This window comes from Callospermophilus lateralis, chromosome 1 (genome assembly GCF_048772815.1).
Source record: "Callospermophilus lateralis isolate mCalLat2 chromosome 1, mCalLat2.hap1, whole genome shotgun sequence".
NCBI classification, from domain to species: domain Eukaryota; kingdom Metazoa; phylum Chordata; class Mammalia; order Rodentia; family Sciuridae; genus Callospermophilus; species Callospermophilus lateralis.
In genome coordinates, this window is record NC_135305.1 from 114,801,970 (window position 1) to 114,826,515 (window position 24,546).

The window sequence follows — 24,546 nt, forward strand, 5'->3', positions numbered from 1 at the left end:
TCAAATACTTGCCACCATTCTGTCATCTGCAAGAACCCAATAATGGTTTGCAAGTCTCTCTGGTAGAGAGGACTGCGGTGCATCTCAGGTGGTCTGTGCAATCTGATCTTTTCTCAGTGAGACTTTTGGGGGCGCCCCCCCCCCCCGACTGGCCACACTCCCTAGGTTCTACAGCGCCTGCGTGGGCACCTGTGGGGGCAGCATCTCATTTCCCAGAACCAAGAACAGCCTGAAACTCCACCCCTCCTGTTCCCACAGGACTGGGCCCACACTACCAAGGGCCACTGTCTCATCTCCGAAAGGTCCAAAAGAAACCTGTGATGGTTCTGGGGCAGGGACAGGTGTCAGGGTGTGACCAGAAAAGACTGGCAGCCTAGGAAGTGACAGGAACGTCACACCTCCGCTGCCAGAAGTGGACAGGAACGGTCCGGGACGGTGGTACTGTAGGAAGTGACCTCGGTGGGCTACAGGGGGACTGGCCAGGAGGCGCCAATGGCTGCGAAGGGCCAGGCGGCCGGAGGGCACGAGCCCCGGGGGCTCAGGAAGCGACCGGCAACCGCGCGAGGCTCCCCGACGTTCCCGACCCCCGCGCTGGGGTCTGGGAAACGGCGGGCAAAGGCGCGGGGGTCGAGCGGGTCCCGCCCGCGGAGTCCCCACGCCCGTCCACCCACCGGGACGGCCAGCCTGCCAGGGGCTTTGGGTTCAGGACTCGGAACCGGAACGTGGCAGCGGCCAGGCGCCCGCGAGTCCCGCCCGGTACCTACGCGCGCCGCGGAGAGGCCCAGGTCACGCGCCGCCGCGCCTCCCGCCTCCCGCCTCCCGCCCCCTCACGCCGGCCGCGAGCCGGCGCGCGCTGGTGACGTCAGTCCGGCGCGCCGCTCGGCGGTGACGTCTGGGCCAATGGCGGCGGCCGTGGCGCTGGAATCCTGGGTGCAGGCGGTCCCGCGGAGGAGTCGCTCCGCAGGGGCGAGGCGGCCGCGGCGGAGGGAGGCGAAGGCCGGCGGTCGGGAGGCAGAGCCCGAGGCGGACAGCGGAGTCGTGCTGCGTCGGCTCCGGGAGGCCCAGTGAGTGCGGGCCAATCCTGGCGCGCAGAGGCGCCTCGCAGGGCCTCGGTCGCCCCGGCTGTACGGTGGGGACGGGGACGTGCCGCGCACCTGTCCTGGGGTCACTGTGAGGCTTTAATGCAGGCGACTCGCCCGCTGCGGGCCCGGGCTATTGTAAACGCGTCTCTCTCCTCCTGCGGCAGTGACAGCTGCGCCCCTTGGCGTTCCCCTTTGTGGGACGGGCTTGCAAACACGGCCGCGTAGGTCGACCCCGGGACTCCGATGCAGTGGACGGAACCGTCTCCTGCACGCGGAGAGCGCCGGCCGGGCATGGCGCTTCCCGCCCGGCCCGAGGTTGGTTGGTGTTGGTATTACGAACACGTGATCGTCACCAGTACCATTAGTTTTTGGGATGGATGCTGTGTGCCTAGCACTGGCTTAAACCGTCTACACACGCTGTTAGAATGCTGGTAGCTCAAAGAAACATGGGCGAGGCATGGAACCAGTTTCCAAATTCAGGTCGTTGTGACTCCAAAACCTGTGCTTTCATCTTGTCATTATTCAGGACTCTTATTCTACCCAAATCCCCCCATACCCTGCCCTGTAGTTAGAAAGCACACAGTACCCAACACAGGAGGTATTTAGTAAATGCTACCTATTACTGTTGTTTAATATTTCTATTTATTTGCAGTCCTGTTACAGCTCAATAACTAACAGCTTTAGCAGTAATTCAGATCAGTGAGTGAAGAAATATCACAAGAGATAGAAGTTAGGTTAATTTCTACCAGAGGGTCCTGTGAATCCAAACCATTAACCACTGGTTGAGACTGGAAAATAAAAACAATTCTTTCTAAGATCTCTGAAGGTGCAAATGAAAGTGAATGTGTCTTGGGGCTTGGGGTAATTTTGTGTGAGAGTGACAGTGGTCTCACCAGGTTGCCCAGGCTGGCCTAGAATACGGATCCTCCTGCATCAGCCTCCTGTGTAGCTGTGCTTTTCCCTATCTGTTTTAGTAGACTTTTTCACTGATGTGACTAAACGACCTGACCAGAACAACTGTAGTAGAGGATAAGTTAGAGGGCTCACAGTTTCAGAGGTCTTAGTCCATAGAAGGCCAACTGCATTCCTTAGGGCTGGAGGTGAGGCAGAGAGAACATGGTGGAAGAGTGTGGCAGAGGGAAGCATCTCACTTCATGATCAGAAAGCAGAGAGACTCCACTGGCCAGATACAATCATATGCCCCTAAGGCATACCCTACCCTTTAATGACCACTCACTTAATCCTTATGGGGATCAACTCACTGATTGGGTTAAGACTCTTATAAGCCAATAATTTCTCCTCTGAACCTTCTTGCATTGTCTCACATGTGACCTTTTGGAGGACACGTCACATCCAAACCATAACAATATCTCTATTCAGTGTTATTTCCTCTATTTCTTCAGAATCTCCCTGGAGCTCCCTGCTTCTCCCAGCACCCCTCTATATCAAGTCACCACTGCCCTGAACAGGGAGGGGCCCAGAGCTCTACATACTGACTATGCACATATTTGCCAGTTGACAGCATTGCCATACAGAGTGGAGCTCTGCTTTACCTGTTGTGAGGAACCCGGGTAACCTCTGGGCAGATGTTTTTCGATACTGTCCACTCCTTCCAGAACCCCCAAATAGTCTCTGGCTTATGGCTTGTGGAAGTTAGATGACCTGAGCAAAGACACCAGACACTTGATTTATCTCTTCTTTTACTTTCCCCTTAGAATCATTTTTTTAATATTTATTTATTTATTTGGTTAGACACAATACCTTTATTTTGTTTATTTATTTTTATGTGGTGCTGAGGATCGAACCCAGGACCTCTCACATGCTAGGTGAACGCTCTACTGCTGAGCCACAACCCCAGCCCCCTAGAATCTTTTTTTAAAATCTTCTTTTTTTTATTGTGGCAAAATGCACATAACATAGTTGATCATCTTAACCATTTTTAAGTACACGCTTCAGCACTTCCACGGTAAATACATCCGTAATGTCATGCAGCGGTCACCCTCACCTACCTCCACAGGTCTTTCATCTTGTAAAACTGAAACCCCATACACATAACACGGCAGTTTCCACCCCTCCTCCCAACCCTGGCAAACACGTTTGTCTCTATGATTTTGAATGACATGTACCCCTTTAGAATATTTTATATGACAAAGACTATGGAGTACCTGCTATGTGGCACTGTCCTAAGAATGTCAAACCACTGAATTCCTCCTGTCGCCCTCCATGTGGGTACAGTTTTTATCCCCATTCCAGACATGAGGAAACTAAAGCTCAAAAACGCTCAATCAAAGAATTAACAACGATTTATTGAGCTGTAACAGTGCCAGGCATGGCTGTGGACTAAGGATGCCAAACGGATCCAGATCTTCCCCTGGGCACCTGAGGCCTCCTCCTGGAAGCCCTCTCTGTCCCCAGCAGAATGTATGAGGGCCCTGAACATGTCAAAATCTGTTTCCCTTCCTGTCATTCAGTCAGTCAGGGTGGGCTCTGCACCGGAGGTCCCTTCACCTCCCATGCAGCCAACTTGTCGTCAGGAGGTCACTGCTCGGGCAGCCCTGACACGGGTGGGAGGTGAGCATGCTGTACTTGTCTCCACAGAGGGGACCTGCTCGTCTCTGACTTCTGGAGCGCAGCCTTGGGTGAGTACCACTGGCCAAGGGGACGGTGGAAGGAGGGAGAGGAGGATGTGGATATGGGCAGAGAAGGAAATGTAACCCTCCTTGGAGAGCACCTTGCTTCACAGAGCTGTGTTTGTGACTCCCCCTTAGGGCTGTGTCTCTTGGCACTCAACTAAATGTGACGCTCAGTTTCTTTCTCTGTGAAATGAGGGTAATAACATCTGTATCCTGTAACATAGGCATGAGAACTAAATGAGACGATTTGGTGCTTGGAACCATGCTTGCCCGCTGCACAGAAGGCAGTAAATGCCCACTGTCCTTATCATTATTGCTGTGGCTTATATTTATCCTGTTCTTCTTCCTGGACAGCACAGGGCAGGCTGTTTCCCGCCATTGCGATCCTTTCCTCCATGTAATGTGGCAACATGATATTCATGCCCTGAGTGAGCTTACCATGGGTGTCATTTTTATTGAGGGCTTTTTTTTCCTTTATATTTTAGTTATTTTTATATAACTTTGCAGGTAGCATCTTTATGCATAAAGCTTGTGCCAAATTTAGTGTGATCTATTAGGATATAGTCCCAGAAGCGGAATTAAGTGAAAGGCAAGTGACCAACTCCGTGTCCGTTATCATGCTGTTTCCAAACAATTTTTCCCAAGTCTCAAGAACCTAAAGAGCCAGTTTTCCTGCGCAGCTCTCCTAGCCTGGGGTCTTATGTAAAGACAGCTTTGCTAATTTGACAAGTGAAAACTGCTATCTTGTTACTGGAATGCATGGCTTTTTGTTTTGTTTTGGATGTAGCTTTGTTCAACAAAATTCAGTACCAATATAATAAAAAAAGGGACGAGAACCTGCCTCTGTGGGACAGGAGTTCAACAGAACAGCATTCATTAGGTTCTTGACACCTTCAGCCTTTTATTTTTTTTTTTAACTTTTACATATGAAATATTTCTACACCTAGACATTTATAGTGATTTTGAAAGTTATGCTCCTCTAATCTAAAAAGTATTTCAGAGCGTAGCTTGCAATTACCAGACGTCTCCTGTCAAACTAGAGTTGAGTTCACATTCGAGTTTTAGAGGAAACCACCCATGAGGGAAAGCCACGTTTTGTTGAAAGTCTCTCTTGGGTCTGGGGCTGTGGGGGTCCGGGACACAGATCACCTGTCTGCCCTGGGTGTGGCTGTATGTGCCGGGCAGCTTTTCTGTCTGAGAGTTGAAGCCGTCTTGCCCTGGGTCTGGTGGCTTGGCTCACAGGGTCAGAGCATGGCCCCTGATGCACCCTGGCTGCGGGCTCTTTCAGAAACCATCAGCCAGTGTCTTACAAAACAGCTGGGACAACTGGAGGCTCCCGTAGGGACCCTTTCAGATGCCCTTGGAAACCTGCATCTCACCTCACCCCATGAGCAGGATGTGGCCCCTGACCCCAACCCAGGAGAGGCCCTGGTCAGGGGAGTCTGCCACATCAAGTGTGTGTGCTACGGCATTGGCAGCTTTGCCACCTGCGTCACAGCGAGAACCCAGCTTGCGTTTCTGCTTCTGTTCCTGGAAAAGTGCCAGGTGAGCATCGGACCCGCCTGCATCCCCCCCCCCAAGCCTCGCGCACTGTGCTGTGGGTGTTTGGGCTGAGGCCACTCTTCTTCCCTCGCAGATCCCCAGAAGTCACTGTTGGGTCTATGACCCTCTGTTCAGCCAGCTTGAAATCGCTGTTCTTCACTCCCTCGGGGTGACTGTTCTCCCTGAGAACGAGGTGAGCAGTGGGGAAGCGGGTGGGCCACACGAGGATCCTGACCAGAGCAGAGTGCCTCTGCGGTGGTGGTGGCCCCTCTCCACCACCCACTTTCCTCCCCGTGTCTACAGTGTGACTAATCAATCAGTCACCCACATTTTGCTTTATGTCATGGTCCTGTCAAAAAAACTTACTCAAAGAGCACGAACCACAGCAAGTCAGGTTTGCAAAATTTTTGTGAGGAGTTTTTGTCCAAAAATTATTCTAAGTTGGTATTTGCTGCACTACCTAAAACTCAAGAAGGCACAGTCCGGATGCCTCAAATGAGTCTGTCTAGTCAGTCTGCACCCTGTCCCAGTAGAGGTAGTAAGAGGGGACAGAAGACCTGGCTGGGACCTGTGAACAGGTCCTCCGCTGCCCCAGCACCTCCAAGAGCTTTGACATTCCCAAGGCCTCTGAAGGAGAAGCCCTTCCACAGGACAGGACTGAAGCCAGGATGCGCAGAGACCTCTGAATCCAGATTTGCATCCTCTTGGGGATTAGAGGATCATTTGATTCCTCTGTGTCCTGAAACTGCCATCTCATGGCTCATTACATAACCTCCAACAAAGGCCCTGCTGACAAGTCGGTCCCCAGTGCTGACAGGGTCCTGGAGCACTGGCACTCAGTCCAGATGGTCTTCTGAGTGCGTTCTCTGGGCTGGGCAGGGAGCTTGCCAGAGACCAGGATCACCGAGAGCCATGGCGTCCACTTTAGGGAGCCTGTGGCTACCAGGGCGTGTGGCCTGTGAACTCCAGTGGTGAATGCAGCAGTGTAGCGGGGTGCTGGGAAGGACAGGGAGCTTCTCTGGGTCTGAACTGGGGTTTGAAGATCTGCCAGGAATTTGCTAAAGGGACAGAACCAGGACTGCAGGCAGCTTATGCAGAGCTGGCTGATCAGGAGTCCACTGAGGTTTCTTATTAACATAAAGGGGGCTGGGGCTGGGGCTCAGTGGTGGAGAGCTTGCCCAGCACACACAAGGCCCTGGGTTCCATCCAACACAAAGAAAGCTGCAGGTGGAGAAACCACAGAAGTGGCAGCAGCCACACAGTCAGGGAGTTTGGCTGTAGAACAGTGGTCTATGCTCCTGGGGGACATCTGAAGGGGATCTGCAGAAAGACAGGAGGCAAGGATCACTAACTACAGTACATGGAGACACCACAGCTGTCCCTCCTGTCCTTTTTTGATAGTGACCCAAGAAGCCCCCTACCTCCTCCAGAGCTTTCTGTGCTCCTGGGGCATACCTGTTAGGCATGATGGCCTCCCAACACCCCATCCCACATAACAGTGTAGACTAAACTGGAACAATCTCCTGTTTTTCCCACCTGGGGTTTAGTTGTCCTTTTTTTTTTTTTTGGTGGCCGGGGCAGTGGTGTTACTCAGGGGCACTTGTCCACTGAGCCCTGTCCAGCCCTATTTTGTGTTTTATTTAGAGACAGGGTTTCACTAAGTTGCTTAGGGCCACGCTGTTGCTGAGGCTGGCTTTGAACTTGAGATCCTCCTGCCTCAGCCTCCAGAGGCACTGGGATGACAGGTGATGCTCAGTTGTCTCTTAGCTCATGTTGACATCTGTCCTGAGGTCTCGTCACCTGCTGAAAGAAGTATGTCCTGACAGAGGTCACACCAATCATTTCATGTTCGCAGGAAGGAAAGCGGAGTGTTTGTGGCCAGCCCACCGTCTTCTACATGCCCCACTGCGGGACAGCCTTGTACAACAACCTTTTATGGAGCAACTGGTCAGTAGATGCCCTTTCCAAGATGGTCATCATCGGGAACAGTTTCAAGGGCCTGGAGGAGAGGTAACCCCAAGAACACTGTCATTGGGTCAGCCCAGAGGTGACACCCACAGCAGACTGCCACAGGCAGAGTGCATCCCCTGCCATCCTGCCCTAGGAAATGCTGCTCTGTAGGGAAACAGCTAGAGGGGGACAGTCAGGTTTTGAAGTGCCGGGGATGGGCACCAGGGTGTCACACACACCAGGCAAGTGCTCTGCCACCAAGCCTTGTCCCCAGTCCAAGTCAGATTTTAGACCCTCAGTCAAGCTGTGGAGCAGTTTAGAGTCTCTTTACAAGAAATCTCTCCCCTAGCGACAGAGGTGTCTTTGAAACACTCTCCATATCTGCCATAGCTGCCCATTGCCCCGCCCCCTCTCACCTCTGATGCTCAGGTGTGCTGTCATCTCCTGGGGACACAGGCAAAAGCCCTAGGTCTTCACATCCTCTGTTTAACCTCCCCGGGTATTTCTTTAACTCTTACTATATTTAGGTCATCTCACTTTCTTACAAGTCTTAATTTAAATAAAACCATCTTCACACCTCATAATTGTATTATTTTAATTTCTAGGTTGTTGACAAGGATTCTGCAGAAAAATTATCCTTACGTTGCAAAGGTATCTGAATAAAGGGGCCTGGCGGGAAGAGGGTGGAACCACTCCCCTGCTCACTGTGGAGAGTCCAGCTTTGCTCTGTCCGGGTAGACACTCTGCCAGTGGAGACAGTGACAGCACTATACCATCAGCGACCCTCTCCATGGGGTGTGTTCCAGAGAGCTGTGACATTTCAGCACCCCCTTGGTGTTTTCCTGACTGCCCCTATATCAGGGTCACTGTCCAGCACACCACTGTACTAGGGGTGTCAATGCCCTGTGCTAGAGCATCAGTAGTCTCCTGTTCCTTATTTTTTCCAAGGGACAAAGAGGTGGTGAAATTTAGCAGGAAGCGCGGACCCTGGTGTGACTGATGTCATCATGTTTGAATTTTTCTGCTCAGATTCTGGAAGGCCTGGAGGAACTCGAGCTACCTCAGACACCCCAGTACACGGACACCTTTAATGACACCTCTGTTCACTGGTTCCCTGCACAAAAGCTGGAACAGCTCTCCAGAGATGTGTGGGCATTTCGGGAAGAACCAGAGTATCAGGACTGCGAGGACCTTGAAATCATCAGGAAGACGACGATAGACCCTGTTGCTGACCTGCATTCACTGCAGTGCACCTCACCAGCTGAGGTGCTTTTAGGATGATGTACAGCCTGAGAACTCAGTGTGAAGACCGACACTGGTCAGCCAGGTGCAGTGGCACATGCCTGTCATCCCAGCAGCTCAGGAGGCTCTAAGCAACCCTGTGAGACCCTGTCCCTAAGTAAGATATTAAAAAGGGAACTGGGGATGTGACTCAGTGGTTAAGCACCCCTGAGTTTAACCCCAGCACCCAGAACAGGACTGATGCACTTGTAAAGCAGTGTCCTTCTGGGTGGCCTGGCCTGATCTCAAGGATGATCAGAAACACTGTTCGTGCACATCACCTCTGTGAGGCGCATCTCTGGTCTATTTGGCCATGTCGATGAGGCTCTGCAGGGAAGTGGGCACCCAGGTCTTCTCGCCCTGGACAAACACCACCCCCCGGTCAATGTAGATCACGATGCGGCCAAAGGTGTACAGCTGCTTCCCCTCGTGCCGCTTGCCAATGACAGGCATGAACACGATGTTGTGTTCCTCGGCCTTGGTCTCTATGAGGTCCTTAAAGTTCATGGGCACAGAGCTGGCGGCCACACCGATGCCCCTCTGGGCCATGTTCTCGGCCTCACGGCGCTCCTGCATGGCCTCATACTGGAAGTCCTTCCTCCGCTCCGTGTGGGTGAGGTAGGCAATGTTCTCCCGCGCTCCCGGCTGCATGTAGGCCCCTGAGACAGGGAAGGGAGGAAGGGCGTGAGGGAAACTGACCGTGACTTGGTCTAGTCTGGGCTGTGCTTGTGACTCACCCGAGGGCAGCTCTACCTCAGAGACTCAAGTGACTGGGGGGACACTTTGCTCAAGTGGACATTATCACAAAAACTAGTCTGTAGATCAGACTGATATTGGATAACCATGGTAAACCGCCAACATAAATGGGGGGTCCTCCTGACTGCCAGCAACCCTGACTTCAGTCACGGCTCTGTCTCCAATGTGTCCCTCGGAGTCTCCACTGCATGCTGGCCGCTCTTAGTACCTGGGAATATGTTCATTCCCAGTGTGGCCATCTTAGGCCCTTGGCTCCGCTCTGGGACACCCGCCATGTTTTAACTTATCCACTCAGGTCCCTGACTCTAGGAGAGCAGAGCCTGGAGGGTGACGGAGGGCCACAGACACTGAAGGCTTCAGGCAGGGGACAGTTCTGGGACCATGAAACCTGGGGGTGGCTGGGGGAGAATGTCTAGAGAAGGTGAAGATGGACACAGCCCTCGAGGGACCTGGACAGGAGAGCAGAACAGAAGCTCATCTGCCTCATTAAAGAGTGTGTAATGATGTCACCTGTCAATTCCAGCTATTTTCAGGAAACCCGGTGAATAGAATTAAAAGGGGATAGAAATGACAGTCCCAACCACCATCCTGCACCGCCGTGTCCCTGAGCAAGCCGAGTCACTAGGCCCTGAAACGCATTAGATGAAGCATGCTGCAGCCCCAGCAGAGCTGGCCAAGCCCATCAGTGGCCTTGGCTCAGACGACCGCACAGGACTGGGACGCTCCCAAGTGTCAAAATGTGAACCTAAAACTGACTCCTCATCTAGGCAGAGCGACTTGAGCGGCTCTGGGAACAGAGACCGCCTGACCGTGACCCAGCACAAGCCCCAACCCATGTAATCCCCCTGTAACCAATGAGCAACGTGGAGCCCAGAGAGGTTAAGCAACTGCTCAGCGAGACACCGTCCATCCTGACCCCAAAACCCCCGCCACAAGCCACGGGCACAAGCAGCACCCCAAGGCCGGGTGGCTGGCACGGGGAGCCTCCAAAGCGCCAGGCCACACTGGGCTGGAGCAGCAGCGTCTGAATCCAGCTGCAGCCACCCTCTATCAGGGAATACGCCCCACCAGCCCAGTGGACCTGGGCAACAGACACAGTGGACAGAGAACTGGGTCCAGCAGGCAGCTGTCCATGCAGGAGTGCAGAGAGACCACGCAGGCAGCCTGTGGCTCCCAGAGCCCAGGTGCTGTCATTCGTGTGTTAAGAGACCAGGGATGTGGAGCCAGGACGACCTCCACCATGGGGATCCTCACTCACCAACATTAGAGGACACCGCCCTGTTCATGATGTCCAGTGCTTCATTAAACTTGTCCTTGACAGACGGATGGGCCAGCACCTGGTCTGAGAACATGGACTTCCAGCCCAGGTACCACTTGGTAATCTCCTCGTAATTGGGGCCATTACTGAGCCAGGAGCACAGCACCTGCCGGAAGGAAAAGGAACCTGCACCCCACGGCAACAGCAGGGCCACCTTCCCAGAGCGGCCCTTGTGTTGACGCTGGTCCTCCAAGTGAGTGACACCACTTGACAGGTTTCTAGGAACTGAGAAGTGGCACTTCAGAGCCAGCCTGTGGCTAAGTGCCCTTACAGGAAACCTGCTGAGCTCGGCCTCCGTGTCAGGGATGTCACAGTCCCTCCCCCACGGGACTGGGAGGAGTGATAGAGTGCTCAGGGAACGGGGGCCACTGTCATGACAGGCAAAGCCTCCCCTTGGTGATGTGTGTTCAAGTGGAATTGCAACTATAGTCAAGCCTTGCCAGAAAATCAAGGAATGTCCCCACCCTGCCACCTCTCCTCCCACGACAAAGCAAACCAAGTGCACCTGGAGCCACTTGGGGAAGAAGTGCTTCTCGAGAAGCCCCACCAGACTGGAGACGGAGATCATCCCCTCCCAGTCGATGACCCAGTAGAAGGCGTCCATGTGCTGCTGGTGGGGGTTGATGACCAGCTCACCCAGACACATCCCTGCAGGAGAAACCGTCCCCAAGGTCAGCCTTCCTACAGCAGAGCCACAGACGACATCAGTCTTTAAGCTGCTTTTAAAGGTCATTTTAAGCACTCACCATAGCAATTCTTAAAAATCACTTTTTTCCTCTTACCCCCAAATAACCCCCTAGTAATTTAGAGCACGGCCCCACGGCCATCCCAGAACGCCAGAGGCTGTGCTGCTGCCAGGGCCAGAAACAGACCAGCCAGGAAAGCCGTGACGCAGTGACATGCACATCCCACTGCAGGCTTTCAGTCGCTGCCACGGTAAACAGCAGCAGGAACCCCAGGACGTTTCTACACAGCCTCCCAGACACCACGTGTTTCACAGTGACACGCGGCATGTCTGGAGCACCTCCGGCCACCAGAAGGCCTCCACCGCTGGCCGCAGGGCCAGGGACCCAAGGCCATGACTGAATGCACGCTCTCCATCTCCTCACCCAGCTTGGGCACGATGTTCTTGACCATGAACGCCTCCCAGGAGCCGGGGGTGAAGACGTCCTTCCAGGGCTGGAGGATGAGCTTGGCCGAGGAGTCGCTGGGGTGCCACTTCTGCAGGGCGCTGGACAGTTTGCTGCGGATGGGGGAGTAGAGTGGCTCCAGCCGCGCCTGCATGAGGGGCAGCCACGGGTGGATCCAGGAGTGGATGGGGACCGTGTCCGTCAGGGGATTCCAGTTGTCCACCTGCAGAGGGTTGGGGAAAGGAGCAGTTGCTGCAGCCTGAGGCTGTCTGGAACTTGCCCCGTGCGGCTGTGGGTGAGGACTGTCCTTGAGGAGGGAGGCCCTGCTCTCCTGGCCCAGGCCCCAGCCCTCTCCATTTATCTTCCTGGTGCTGGGGACTGAACCAGGGCCTCGGCCACAGCCCCGTCCCCAGCCCTGTTTATGTTCAGATAGGGCCACACTAAGTTGCTGAGGCTGGCCACGCACCTGTGACGCTCCTGCCTCAGGCTCCTGGGATCGTGGCCTGTGCCACTGTGCAGGCTGTCCCTGGCACTCATGTAGATGACCCAGCCTCCCCTCTATGGTGACCAAAGTGCCTGTAGGCATTTCACATTCTGTGTCCCCGGAACTAAGACACCAACTCCAACACACAACGTGTTGAACCTCAGAGACTCAGAAGGCTAATTTCATTGAAGACCTCAAGAAAATGAATTCCCTCTAGAAGATCTGAGGGAAAGTCCCGAGGAGAGGGCTGGACTCTGCCACAGGACAAAGGGCTGTGCTGATAGAGTCTAACAGCGGGAGGCAGGAGAAATGCTCCACAGTCCCCAGGGTCACTGACCACAGCTGTCCCCAGGGCTCAGCCTACCTCCTTCTGCAGCTTGGGGAAGATGAGCTGGTCCAGGATGTTGTCCAGGATCCACACGGGGATGATGTGTACCCAGCTGTCCAGGAAGTCCACCATCGGGTCGCAGTTTCTTGGCTGCCACTGATTGACAATATTTCGAACAAAAGGCATCCAGACTTCCCAGATGAGCCTGCGGCAGGCAGAGGGCCCTGGTCAGCCCCACGGATGGGTTTCCAAGCACCCCAGTCACCGCCACCTCCCTAACCCTGACCACAGGACAAGGAAAAGCAACAGCACAGAAGCAGCCACAACCAGAACCGGAGGCTCCGCCTGGCTAACCTGACCTCCCCTGCCGGCTGCTTGGCCTGGGTCCCCCGGTAGTGCCCACCGCCTGGCAAGTCTGCTGCAGATGACACAGGCTCACAGGCCCCAGCAGAAGGCTCCTTTCCAGGTCACAGGTGCTGTCCCGCCTAGAGCTCCACCCACAGCTGACACAGGCTGACCCCCTAGGCCAGAGCCTGATGTCCCCTCCTGAGTGACCTCTGTTCCGATTCTTACTCTAAGTAAGTGCTCGCCCTCGTTACTCGCTACCACATACCCAGCGGGCTGCACGGTGGACCAGAGGTGGCTGCAGTCCCCCAGGTAAAGCCTGGCACCCACATGTGGGTGGCCCTGAACAGACACTTGACAGCCAGGCTGAGCAAGCAGGGAATGGTTTAAATTCCCAGAGCAGAACCCGTGCGCAGCAGGTTAGCATGGACAGCACCTCCACTGTCCCCTGCCTCCAGCGACCCCTGGGCCAGGAGCACGGGCCCGCCGTAGTACCTGTGAAAGGCATCTGCGGAGAGGTCCTGACCGCCGTGGGACAGGATCTGGTCGTTCTCCAGGAGGCTCTTCCACTTGGAGATGGTCTCGGTGCCGTACGTGCAGTCCTGAGGAGAAAGGCGTCAGCAGCCCTCCTACTCCGCCCTCCTCAGCAGGGCGCACCCCAGCCCGGAGCGGCCACAGCTCCCAGCTCACCTTGAGGGGATCCCACTCCTTGAAGTAGTCCTTCATGAGCGGGTAGACGATGGCCACGGCCAGGTCCACGCGGTCCGACATGCGATACTCCTCGTAGTACTTGTCCTGCAGGGTCTGGAAGACGCGGGCGCACTCGTCCAGGGTGAGGGGGTTGGGGCAGCTGGGCTGCATGCGCCGCTCGCACTCCTCCACCATCTCCAGCACGCGGCTCAGGTTGGAGATCACGCGCTCCTCGTGCTCCAGGACCTCGGTCATCTTCTCCAGCTCGTGGGACAGGTTCACCACCATGTCCCGCTCATACTGCAGCTGCCGGTCATTCTGGATGATCTCCTGCTCTGTGAGGTCGATGAGCAGCTGCAGGTTGTGCTCCAGCTCGGGCAGGGCGAAGCCGGGGGCTTTGGCCTCCTTGCCGGGCAGGGGTGGTAGCTGGGACTGCGGCGGGAGCCCGTCGTCGGGCACATTGTGCTTGTGGCTGATCTGGCTGTAGCTGTAGTAGACCTTCTGCTCCCGGCCCGTCATGTCGATGACCTGGAGCGGGAGCAGAAAGGACACGGGTTAGCGCCCACCGTTGCTGCCCGTCAGAGAGGATGCAGGCAGGAGTGTCAACCACAGCTTAGCAGAGCTGTGAGAGGGTAGCATGTCTCAAGGTGGCTCCAGGGGGACTAGATCAGAGGAGGCTCGGGGACAGAACTGGTGCAGAGAGTCCGAGGCTGGATCCCTCTGAATGATCCAGACGGAGGACCTTAGGAAACAGGACATTTGAATAGGGACTGAGTGTTAGCAAAGGAACCTATTTTCATGGAAAAGTAGAAGCTCTACTCTTCAAAGCAGCTAACAAAACTTGATAATCAAAATATGGCCTTTTGGTAAAAGCTACACACAGATGCCCAGAAGCACAGGGAAAGACCTAAAAGGAGGTGTATAAGGCATTCAACTTTGGTGACCTTGGGAGGGTGGGTACTATTGTTCATGTTTTTATTCTCTGAATTTCCTAATTTCTTAAAATGCCCTACACATTACTCTTGTAATAAAATTTTTTAAAAATATAAAAACAATAAACATAGTTATTGGACTAAGGCAACTTAAGGAATGAACTATTTATAACATTTTAGGAAAACTGAGGGAATCTGAGTGTGGCCTGTGCCTCTGAATAATCATTTGTTGCTTTAAATAAGAGTGACTAGCCTAGAAAGAGCGCCCAGGGCTTTAGCCCAGATCCGACTCAACCTCGCTGGGTGTGACCTATCACCCGTTCCTTATTGTCCCCAGATAACATGCCATGCAGCATGCTGGGCGAGTTGAGAACACCACCAGGGCCTCTTTGAGCTGACAACACCTGTCCTCTGGCCACAGGCAGCCATCTCCACTGCTCTCAGCCCTTGGGAAGGCAATGGAAATGAGCACTGCAGGAGCACGTGACAGTGGCATCCTTGCTAGAATGACTCCCAGGCCACCCACTCAGAGGTGGCAGAGGAGTGGCAGTCTCCGCGGGCTGGAGCAGCAGTGGGAAGCAGGGGCTGCGGCCATGCTGGGGAGAGCCTGGGCATGAGGAGTCAGGGCCGAGGAAGCCAGGGCGTGGGGGCGATTCCCTGAGGCAGCGCAGCCTGGGCCCCGTGAGCAGTGGGAGAGCAGAAGTGGGGAGACCTGAGTGGAGACTGCAGGAAGGTGCAGAGCTGACCCTGAGGACTCATGCTCTGGAGACCTGATTGGATACACCTGGACAGCAGCGTTGACCCAGGAGCGTCGTCACTCCCCAGTCAAGCACAGCCTGCTCTCGGGCCTGCTCTCGGGCCTCCTCTCAGCCTGCGAGTTCCACCTCTTTCCTTGTCACTTGAGTAAACCCCACCCCTTTCCCCCTGGCCTTGTCGTACTGTCCATGAAATTCATTCTCCAAATATTTGAGACAAGAATGCAGAAAGAAACCGAGGATGAGCTGCTGGGGTCTGCTGACACGGGACGGCGGCTGGCTGCGACCTTGAGGTTGGTGCCACTCGGCAGGCCCTGCGTGGTCAGCTGCTGACACAGGACGGACTCTCCAGCTACAGAGGCCTACAGCGCATGCAGACTCCATCCACCAGCAAAGCAGAACTTCGGGCTTGAGCTCAGACTCCAGTGTCCCCAGCCCAGTGCCCTGACACTCCCCACGCTCCCGGCCAGAGTCGCTGCCAGCTTCCCAGCATGTAAGGCCTGGGCGACTCTGTGTTCTTTATCTTGGTGGCTGTCCTAGGAACCTCTCCTCAGCCTCAAGTAAAGCTTTAGGTGCAAACTAATCTGCCAAAACCCAAACCAAACCTGAAAAAAAGCTGAAGGTCTAGCAACAGTGTCCTGCCACCTCTGGAAACCTGTCACATTAAGAACAAGGACACGCGCAGATTTTAACTACAGGAATGTCCCACCAGGGCAGGAGGAGAGGGTTCAAGAAAAGCAGCAGCCTGACGGGAGGCAAGAGAACCTTGGGAAACGGCCAGCTGTCACCGTTACCCTGGGCATGGCTTCTCTTTCCCCCATCCTGGACCAGGTCCCCAGCCCCATACCTTGACCTGAGAAAGTTCCTTCTGGGGAGCCGTGAGCTTCTTGCTGATCCTGCCCTTGGCCTTCAGCTCCTCCACCGTCTTGTAGGAGTACTTGGGCTTCTTCTTGCTCCCACTGGGGTCTTTCCTCCACTGGCTCAGCTCCTTCTGAAACTCCTGCACCAGAGGCACGCAGTCAGTCTCCACGGGGAGTGCCACTGTTCACAGGAGGTGCAGCCACTGAAGCCACCAAGACAATCACCAGCTGCCCAGATAAGTGTGTGCCAGGCTCTGCATGAAGGACTGTGCCGTGGGACACTAAGCCACCTGCTGACACTCCCTGATGCCCACCCTCCCACGGGTTCCCGAGGCAGGTGCACCCCACAGAAACGAGAACAAAAAAAAAGGAAAGGCAGCGTTTACCAAGCACAGACTCTAGGCCAGCACTACGCTTGGATTGGAAATAACGTGAACCCGGGTGCTGCAGCCTGCGGGGCCAGCTACTCAGGGGACTGAGGGAGGAAGGTCAAGAGTTCAAGAGCAGCCTGGACAATTCAGTGAGATCCTTCCTGGGGATGGAGCTGAGTGCACCCAGCACAGGCAAGGCTCTGAGTTCACTCCCAAAACTGCAAAATGACTTCTCTGAAGGAGAAAGAGTCTAGGCTAAGGAGACTCGGTCCAGCCCTCAGAAAGTCCAGTGTTGTGACTGTCCCTCTTTTTCTCACTCTGGCTTAAATCTTTAAATTTTTTTTTCCTCAAAAAGACTTCTAGAGCCGGGCACAATGGTGCACACCTGTCATCCCAGAGAGGCTGAGAGAGGAGGATCATGAATTCAAGGCCAGCCTCTGCAAGACCCCGTCTCTAAATAAGAAACAAAAGGGCTGGGGTGGGGTTCAATGGTCGAGGGCCCTCGAGTTCAATCCCCGGTACCAAAAGAAACAACTTCTGAAGTTTGGGCTACTCTGGGAAAGTCCCTGGGTCTCCTACAGCAACACTTGCCTGGAGCTGAGCAGGGGAGAGCCCTTCAGACGGCCACACCCCCATGGGTGTGCTCACTGCCCGCCACTCCTGGCTGGGCCGCCTGGCTTGCCTACTTAACACAGACACCTGTGGGCTTCTGCATCTGGCCCGACTCACAGTCGTCAAGTGCACTTCATCAAACGCCTCCTCCCCCTTAACAGGAGATGGTGGGTGACAAGAACAGCAATGTCAGGCTGCTTTGTAGCATCCTACTTTTGCTCATGAGTGCCAAGGGACAAAGAGCTGCCCCTTGCAGCTGGAGTAAAGCCACGCCAGGACCCCAACAGCCACGGAGGCCAGGAGACTGTGGCAGCCCCCTCCCTCCCTGTTGGGTCTGCCGCCCTCCCCCATGGTCTTCCCCCACGGTCTCCCACGTTACCATCCCAGAGCTTCTCATGCACGTCCTCTGGCCTCTCCATTCTCCCTGCTGCTAGCACCTTCTCTTCCTCTGGGTCTCAAATGAATACTGCAGTCCCCCCAAGATTTCCCAGGCAGCCATGTTTATCAAACACAGCTCGACATCCAGCCTCACTTTCCGCCTAGACAACTCCTAGTACACCCTCTCTCCTTCCCCCGGTACTGGGGATGAAGCCCAGCAGCCTTTACACAGGACTCCATCCCCAGTTCTCTTCCTTTTTTATTTTGTGACATGGTCTTAAGTTGTTAAGAGTTGTGCTCAATTTTTGAAGCTGGCCTTGAACTTGCGATCCTCCTACCTCAGCCTCCTGAATCATTGGGATCACAGGTCTGCACCAGTGCACCCGGCACATCTGCCATCTCTCCCCACTGTCATTGCCTGCGTACATCTGTTACTGCCCAACGGGCGCTATGTCCACTCAAGGGACACCCAGTCTCCAGCAGAGTACCCAGTTTATGGCCAGTGCAAAATGAACACCTGAAGTACTGAGAGGACGCATGAGAGGACGGACAAGCAGCTACCACAGTGGCACCGGACACCCCACCCTCATCTCCCACCTTCACTTACCTCTTCGGCTTCTTCTTCCGAGTCCACCACAGGGAAGTCCTGCAGGGACTGCGTGGTCCGCTCTGAGCCATAGGCCCCCACGGCTCCTTTCCCTTTCCTCTGTTTGGCTTCGATGGGGTTGATGATTCCTGCCAACCCAGCAAGAGACGAAAAGAGAGGCTTCAGATCAGATCAACCCGTGGACTGAACAAGCCACTTGAGTAGCACACAGTCCTGGCTCCTTACACAAAATTACACTGCCCTAAAGGAGCTCTGTGGCCTGTCCTTGGAACACTGTCACATCCCACATGGTTTCAAAGTTCTGAGCATTTATGCTGCTAACAGTTTGCAGACCTTGGGTTATTTATGTCCCAAACACAGATTGCCACTGCTACTCATGCTCACTGTGTTAGTGGACAAGGAGAGAAAAGAGCTCGCCCCGCCCCATCTGCATGTTCACACCATGTCCAAGCCCTGCACGTCCACGTGACAGACGTTCACAATCAGGACTACGAGACATCAGTGGTGATTCCCCTGAACTGCTGCTAAAGCTCAAGGTCACCCCTTCTCCGTCCTTCCCAGGCACTATCACCTTCTTTCCACTTCCTGTACTTCCCACACAGCTAATGTTTCCAACACAACCTGACTGACTGTTAACTGACTGTTGGAACTCCAACCACAGAGGACACTTCGGATTGCATCAGGTTGGTGACCATTCATAGGAAGCAGCTCAAAAAGGAAAAGTTCCTGCAGGAAGGGGCCCGTTGCCCGATCTGTGTGGCTCTGACTCAAGAGGAGATGTGGGAGAGAGGCAGTGACTCACAAGGCTGGTGGGGGAAGACCAGAGGAGACTGTGTAGCAGAGTGAGGAAGCACTCGCCCAAAGCCACAGCCACAGGTTCCAGCTGCTGCAAAGGCCACATGGAGTCGTACTGACACTCGTGGACCTTTTCCTGGGAGGGAGGCACTGGGGACTGAACCCAGGGGCCCTGTGCTACGAGCCACATCCCAGCCCTTGCTGAGGGCCTAGCTAGCAGGCTGTGGTTGGTCTCAAACCCGAGCCTCCTGCCTCAGCCTCCCAGGTAGTAAGCGTGTGCCCCTAGACCCAGTTTTTTGTTCTTTTTGTTGTTTGTTTTTTACCAAAACCCTCATGAGCAGGATTACAAACTTTTCCTGGGCCTTCAGGGCCCAGGATGGTTCACATAAAAAGCAGTGTGTAAGGGTGGGACACTGCATCTAGACGAAGGCCACACGCAGGCCAAGGGACCATATGATCCAGCTATGCTCCTGCCAAACACAATACAGAACTTTAGGTGAAACAGGCTGATGTCTAAATGTTGGCCACTGATCCATGTTTTAGAAACACGAGTCAGTACACAAGGAAGCCATGTCACGTCACGTCAGCCTGGTTCAGACCTTAGTACTTTCTCTCACTCAGTGTCTTTTGTTTAACTGGGTTTTGAGACAGCAAGGGAGCCGAGGAGAACAACCATCCTGCATCGGTAAACGAGGCCACAGAGTCAGACTCCCCTTTTAAGGGGGAAGGAGCGAGCTGGATGGAAAAGGCGGAGAGGAGAGAGCCCTGCCTCAAGCCCCCCAGCCTGGCCTCCCCACTGGACTCCAGGGCGCTGCTGCCGTACCCTGTGCGTTCTTCCCAAGACCTCGCCCGGGGACGTAGCCCATCTTCTGAAGAAGCTTCTGCCCAATTCCCTTCGTGTGTCTTTCCCAGCTGCCAAAGTCCATGAAAGATTTGGTTCCTCCTGCAAAACCTTTCTGGCTGGGCTTAAAATTGCCACCCTGCAAAGAAGAATAACCAAAGTTTAGTTGTGAGAAAAATCTGCAAAAGCCTGACCCATGAGAACATGGCCTGGTGGCTAGAGAGCACTACGGAAAAAGAGCATCATGAACCAAGACAGATCAGTGACGCCCGTCAAGAAGGAAAAGACCCCACCGCATGAGGGTGCCTGCTGAGCTCCCCTGCCAGGAAGCCTCTGGAGGACATTACTCAGGTGACAATCCTGCGATAAAGACTCTACCGTTTTTAACTTCTTTGGTCCAAAATCTTTAGGAAAGTCTTCCTGCTTAATCGGTTTCTCTTCATCCTCAGAATCTTCCAGCACTGCCTCCTCAGCCGCCCCTTTCTTGAGCCCTGCGCTGATGAAGTTGACGGGCGCAGAGTAGTCGCGGGCCCTGCAGGCACAGACGCAAGCCCTGGTCAGTAAAGAACTCTTCTGCAGCCGGCCCTGCCTGGGACTGGGCTCACAAGGAAGTCCTCACAGCGGACTCGTGGGATCCATTTTAAAAGAGTAACACAATTATTTGGGCTGAGGCTGAGGCTCAGTGGCAGAGTACTTGCCTAGCACGTGTGAGGCGCTGGGTTCCATCCTCAGCACCACGTATAAATAAAAAAAGGTCCATTGGCAACTAAAAAATTATTAAAAAAAAAAAAAAAGAGTAACATATCTATTTGTATGTCAGTATATGAAAAGGACCCCAGGCCAGGCTTCATGTGATCACATTTAACATGTTTACCTGGGACGTGCAGTTCAAATTTATGGCTGAAGATACATCAATAACAATATTGAGGGGCTGGGGCTGTAGCTCAGCAGTAAAGCGCTTGCCTTGCATATGTGAGGCACTAGGTTTGATCCTCAGCACCACATAAAAATAAATAAAAATACTGTGTGTTTATCTACAACTAAATAAATATTTGTAAGAATATATCAATATTGAGTTAATTTTAAATTCAAGATAAAACTTGATGATCCAATTTTCCTTTTACTTTTTTTAAAATCTAATCTACCTTAAAAGTATTTGTTGTAAACATTATTTCAAGTCCAACAATAAAATAGGAGTAGAAATTCAAACAGATAAAAATCATACTCAAGGGCTGGGGATCTAGCTCAGTTGGCAGAGTGCTTGCCTTACATGCACAAGGCCCTGGGCTCTATCCCCAGCACCACACACACAAAAACAAAAAACAAAAAAAAAAAAACCACAAAGCAAAACACATACACAGTAAAACTCATTAAAAGATTATATGAATGTGAAGTATGTTAATAAATATATTAATTGAACTTAGAAGCTCATATCCACTAAATTCATTTAAATATGAGAACTAAACTAAAACACCCAGGAAATTAACCTTGTGAAATGTACTATTTAAACCGTGACTGCTTCAAGACCAACACTTACGGTAAGTCACTAACCCAGCTCCTTTTGTGTGAAACAACCCTGTGTGGTTAGAGGAACACAGAAAAGATGTCCTGGAATATTGCCAAGTAGAGTGATGCTTTATAAAATGACTGGGCTAGGCATTAAACACCCCACAGGAGCAACAGAACTCAGGGAACTTTTTCCTAAAAGATGCGACAATTTGGTGGTTTAGAGCCCAAACTCCAGAACCACGGAGCTCCAGGTTTCGTTTCCAGCTTGGTTTCTGCCTTGCTATATGACTCTAAATCTTAATTTCTTCACCAACAACGAGGAGGATAGTAATGGCCCCTTTGTTCTAAGGGAAAGGAGCCCAGGCTGTGAAGTCCGCAGGACGAGTGGCCAGTATCTGTGGGCTACTCCTATCAGCCCTTGACCATGCAAGTCTTGACCTCTGACCTACGTATCATATGCTTTTACACCTGCTGCGGGTGAGAGGAGGCTGAACAGACCCCTAGGTTCTTTCACCTCTGTTCTTTCTGGGAAAAAGACACCCCTCAGGGGCCCAGCCTCAGGAGTCCACAGCCTGGAGGCACACATGGGTGAGTGAGTTGAGGCCAGCATAAGCAAGACTCCCACCCCAGGGAGAGGGCCTCTCACCTCCTGGCCACCACCTCCTGGCCACCACCCTAGCCTACCCCCGCCATACATTCTCACCTCCTGGCCACCACCCTAGCCTACCCCCGCCACACCGCTGCTGGGACCACAGCCTTGGCCTCCTCAAAGAGCTCTCTGCCGTCACTGGGGCTCCCTGCCTCCTTAGCACACCTGTGACAGGGCTCTCCACTTCCCCCACAATCCTGTCTCAAGTCCCGCCCCCCCCAGCCTACAGATCTTCAGTGCCCTTGTGGCCACCTTGGGCCTCCAAACAAGGTCCTCTGTACAGTCACCCTGTCCCACCACCTTAGCCCCCTTCATTTTCCTATGAGTTAAGGGTCACTTCTCCAGGGAACTCTTCCCTGACCTCCCAGAATAAGCCAAATACCCTCCGGGGCATTTTTGCTTCCTTCCTGTCCTAAATCACAGTTACAGTTACTGAGTTGTAGATTAAAACCTGTTGTTACCCACTAGAGTCTGAGCTCCAGGGAGACAGTGTAGAGCACAAGGCCAAGTATGCAGTAATTGTTCAGTGACCACGTGCTGATGGCTACATAAGTGAAGGACAGCCTGGGAGGGCCTGCTTCTCCCGCTGACACAGCCAGGGGACTCCATAAGGCCAAGAGAAGCACTGCCGGGGAGCGGCCCCCCACTCCCATCCTCCCCACTTCCTAAGGCAAGCGGGAGGGCCCATGCAGCCAGTACCGTTTTCCTCCAAAACTGGGCCTCTCCTCATCCGAGTCACGCTCGGCCCACACCCCATAGGTGGCCTCCTCCTTGGTCTGCCAGTGGCGCTGCCGGTGGGGGTTGAACTCATTCTGGAGGTCCCAGTCGGTGATCTCAAAGTTCTCTCGCTCATCGTCATCATCGTCCATGTGGCCTTCCCCATCCCGGTACAAATGGGAAAGAGACATGGCCAGTTACTAGGGAAAGGACAAACAGGACACAGCGTGTGATGAGTCCTGGAGGCAGCAGCTTGAGGATTTCCTGGGAGTTTCTATTCCAGCTGCCCTCAACACTTCCTCCAAATTCAAAGTTCACCAAAATCATTGTGAATATTCAACAAAACAGATACTATTTCAGAAAAAAACAATCAGTACTAAGTGATGAGATCTGCAGCTGTGATGAGATCTGGCTCTTTCTTAAATTGAGATTGATAACTGCACCAACATTAAAGAATGCTTGCAAAGACGATTCAATGAGGCACTTAAAAGTCACTGAACACCTGGCATGGTGTCTCATGCCTTTAATCCCAGCAAGATGGGAGGCTGAGGCAGGAGGATCACGAGTTTAAGGCCAGCCTCAGCAACTTAGCAAGACCCTAAACAACTTTGCAAGACACGGTCTCAAAATAAAACATAAAAGGGCTGGGATGGGGCTCAGTGGTTAAGTGCCCTTGGGTTCAATCTCTGGTACTAAAAAAAGAAAAGAATATTCTTTTTTGGTACTAGGGATTGAACTCAGGGGTACTCAATCACTGAGCCATATCCAGCCCTACTTTGTATTTTAGAGTTGTTAAGCATTTTGCCATTGCTGAGGTCATGGTTTTGAACTCGTAATTCTCCTGTCTCAGTCTACAGAGCCACTAGGACTATAGGTGTGCGCAGACCCGCTAGGCAAAAAAAAAAAAAAAAAAAGTCCTTTTAAAAATTAAAAACAACTGAGCTCACAGCAAATAGTCAAGAAACAACAGTCCCATGCCGCAGTTCATCACCATTGGTTTTGTTGGACTAGGGACCAAATCTAGCAAGATGACTGCAATCGGGCAGATTAAAATCACTGCCTGAATTCAAACCCAACTCTACCAGATACTCAGCGCATGAACCTCAGTGTGCATAAGGTGCCAAGCATGATGCCCTACAGAGTAATACTCATTATGTGACAGCCATTGTGTTCTTGTCTACCGGCTGTTGCAAGTGGCCTTCAGGGTCAGGAGATCCCTACTTCCGCGGGCAGTGGCCGACTCCGGTCAGCTGTGAGAAAGTTGTCCCTGCTTCCTCCCACTGGGGCACTGGTTGAACGCAGCAGCTCCACCTCACCCAGGAGTGCACAGGCCGGACATGTTCTCAAAGGAGGGGTAGGCCCCAGGTTCACGGGATTAAATTACACTGCTGCCTCCCGGGACATAGGGCACGGTGGAAACCCCAGGTCAGTCACGGGCTGCAGGGCCCCCGGTAGATGCCAAGTACACACTGGGCGCTCGAGGCTGGTTACTTGATGGCGGCATCGAGACATTTCTGCAAGGAGGATACTTACACCACGCAAAGGGAAGCATCTGTCCGGGTGCCAGTGCTGGCAAGGCCCAGGCCAGGACTCGGACCTGCCTCTACCCTGCTGTCTGGGAGTCCCCAACTCGGCCCAGGCCGGGACTCCCCGATGACCCCGAGCGGCGCCGCCCCTCTTCCGGCCGGGGCAGGGCTGTCTGCGAAATGGACCCCACGGCGGAAGGGCCACGGTCCGCCCACCCCTCGCCCTCGCCCTCGCCCGCACTCCCACCGGGGCAGCATCCCCCTCACCCCCGTCCTGCTCACCTCTAAGAGCCGCCCAGCGAACCGAATACAGCTCCGCACGCTCCGCGAAAAGCCCTTCCCGGCGGCTGCCTGAACCCGGATGTACCCGGGCCGGCGCGCCGGAAGTGACGTCCCAACAGCGGAAGTGTCGCGCTGGTTGCCTTGGCAGCTCTACAACGCTAGAGCGGGTCGGT

General features: G+C 53.6%; 3 protein-coding genes across 8 annotated transcripts in view; 1 reads left to right on the top strand and 2 right to left on the bottom strand.

Annotated features, from left to right (window-relative positions):
* Positions 1–827, bottom strand: part of Hps4 (HPS4 biogenesis of lysosomal organelles complex 3 subunit 2) — a 28,128-nt gene extending 27,301 nt beyond the window's left edge. For 2 of the 3 annotated variants that reach the window (XM_076865011.2, XM_076864993.2), the window contains exon 1: positions 765–827. The gene's annotated coding sequence lies outside the window, so the exon portion shown is untranslated. The other variant, XM_076865002.2, reaches the window with a different exon arrangement.
* Positions 828–881: 54 nt separating this feature from the next.
* Srrd (SRR1 domain containing) lies at positions 882–14,611 on the top strand. Of its 2 annotated transcripts, XM_076837188.2 has the most exons (7): positions 882–1,064; positions 3,681–3,721; positions 5,004–5,260; positions 5,352–5,450; positions 7,113–7,267; positions 7,813–7,858; positions 8,237–14,611. In XM_076837188.2, exons 1-7 carry the CDS (start codon positions 901–903, stop codon positions 8,486–8,488), a joined length of 1,014 nt encoding a protein of 337 aa, XP_076693303.1. In that variant the 5' UTR covers positions 882–900; the 3' UTR covers positions 8,489–14,611. The 2 variants fall into 2 exon arrangements, with proteins under 2 accessions (XP_076693303.1, XP_076693296.1); XM_076837181.2 differs by lacking the exons at positions 882–1,064; positions 3,681–3,721 and having other exon boundaries at positions 3,736–5,260.
* Tfip11 (tuftelin interacting protein 11) lies at positions 7,419–24,462 on the bottom strand. 3 transcript variants are annotated; one of them, XM_076837167.2, is made up of 13 exons: positions 24,374–24,447; positions 22,548–22,722; positions 20,069–20,222; positions 19,673–19,829; positions 18,055–18,182; positions 16,074–16,226; positions 13,540–14,067; positions 13,345–13,451; positions 12,541–12,709; positions 11,672–11,915; positions 11,068–11,210; positions 10,503–10,668; positions 7,419–9,147 (listed from the first exon to the last, which is right to left on the bottom strand). In XM_076837167.2, exons 2-13 carry the CDS (start codon positions 22,715–22,717, stop codon positions 8,792–8,794), a joined length of 2,475 nt encoding a protein of 824 aa, XP_076693282.2. In that variant the 5' UTR covers positions 22,718–22,722; positions 24,374–24,447; the 3' UTR covers positions 7,419–8,791. The 3 variants fall into 3 exon arrangements, with proteins under 3 accessions (XP_076693282.2, XP_076693274.2, XP_076693266.2); XM_076837159.2 differs by lacking the exon at positions 24,374–24,447 and adding an exon at positions 24,099–24,209 and having other exon boundaries at positions 7,420–9,147; positions 22,548–22,765; XM_076837151.2 differs by having other exon boundaries at positions 7,421–9,147; positions 22,548–22,765; positions 24,374–24,462.
* Positions 24,463–24,546: the final 84 nt, after the last annotated feature.

Excerpts from the sequence above, each read along its gene's own strand:
- Srrd (XM_076837181.2), top strand. The coding sequence starts at position 4,793 with ATGAGGGAAAGCCACGTTTTGTTGAAAGTCTCTCTTGGGTCTGGGGCT. Across the intron at positions 5,451-7,112 it reads CTGTTCTCCCTGAGAACGAG|GAAGGAAAGCGGAGTGTTTG; the intron begins GTGAGCAGTGGG and ends TCATGTTCGCAG. Across the intron at positions 7,268-7,812 it reads TTCAAGGGCCTGGAGGAGAG|GTTGTTGACAAGGATTCTGC; the intron begins GTAACCCCAAGA and ends TTTAATTTCTAG.
- Tfip11 (XM_076837159.2), bottom strand. The coding sequence starts at position 22,756 with ATGTCTCTTTCCCATTTGTACCGGGATGGGGAAGGCCACATGGACGAT. Across the intron at positions 11,211-11,671 it reads GAACATCGTGCCCAAGCTGG|GGATGTGTCTGGGTGAGCTG; the intron begins GTGAGGAGATGG and ends TTTCTCCTGCAG. Across the intron at positions 9,148-10,502 it reads GGCGGTGTCCTCTAATGTTG|GGGCCTACATGCAGCCGGGA; the intron begins GTGAGTGAGGAT and ends TCCCTGTCTCAG.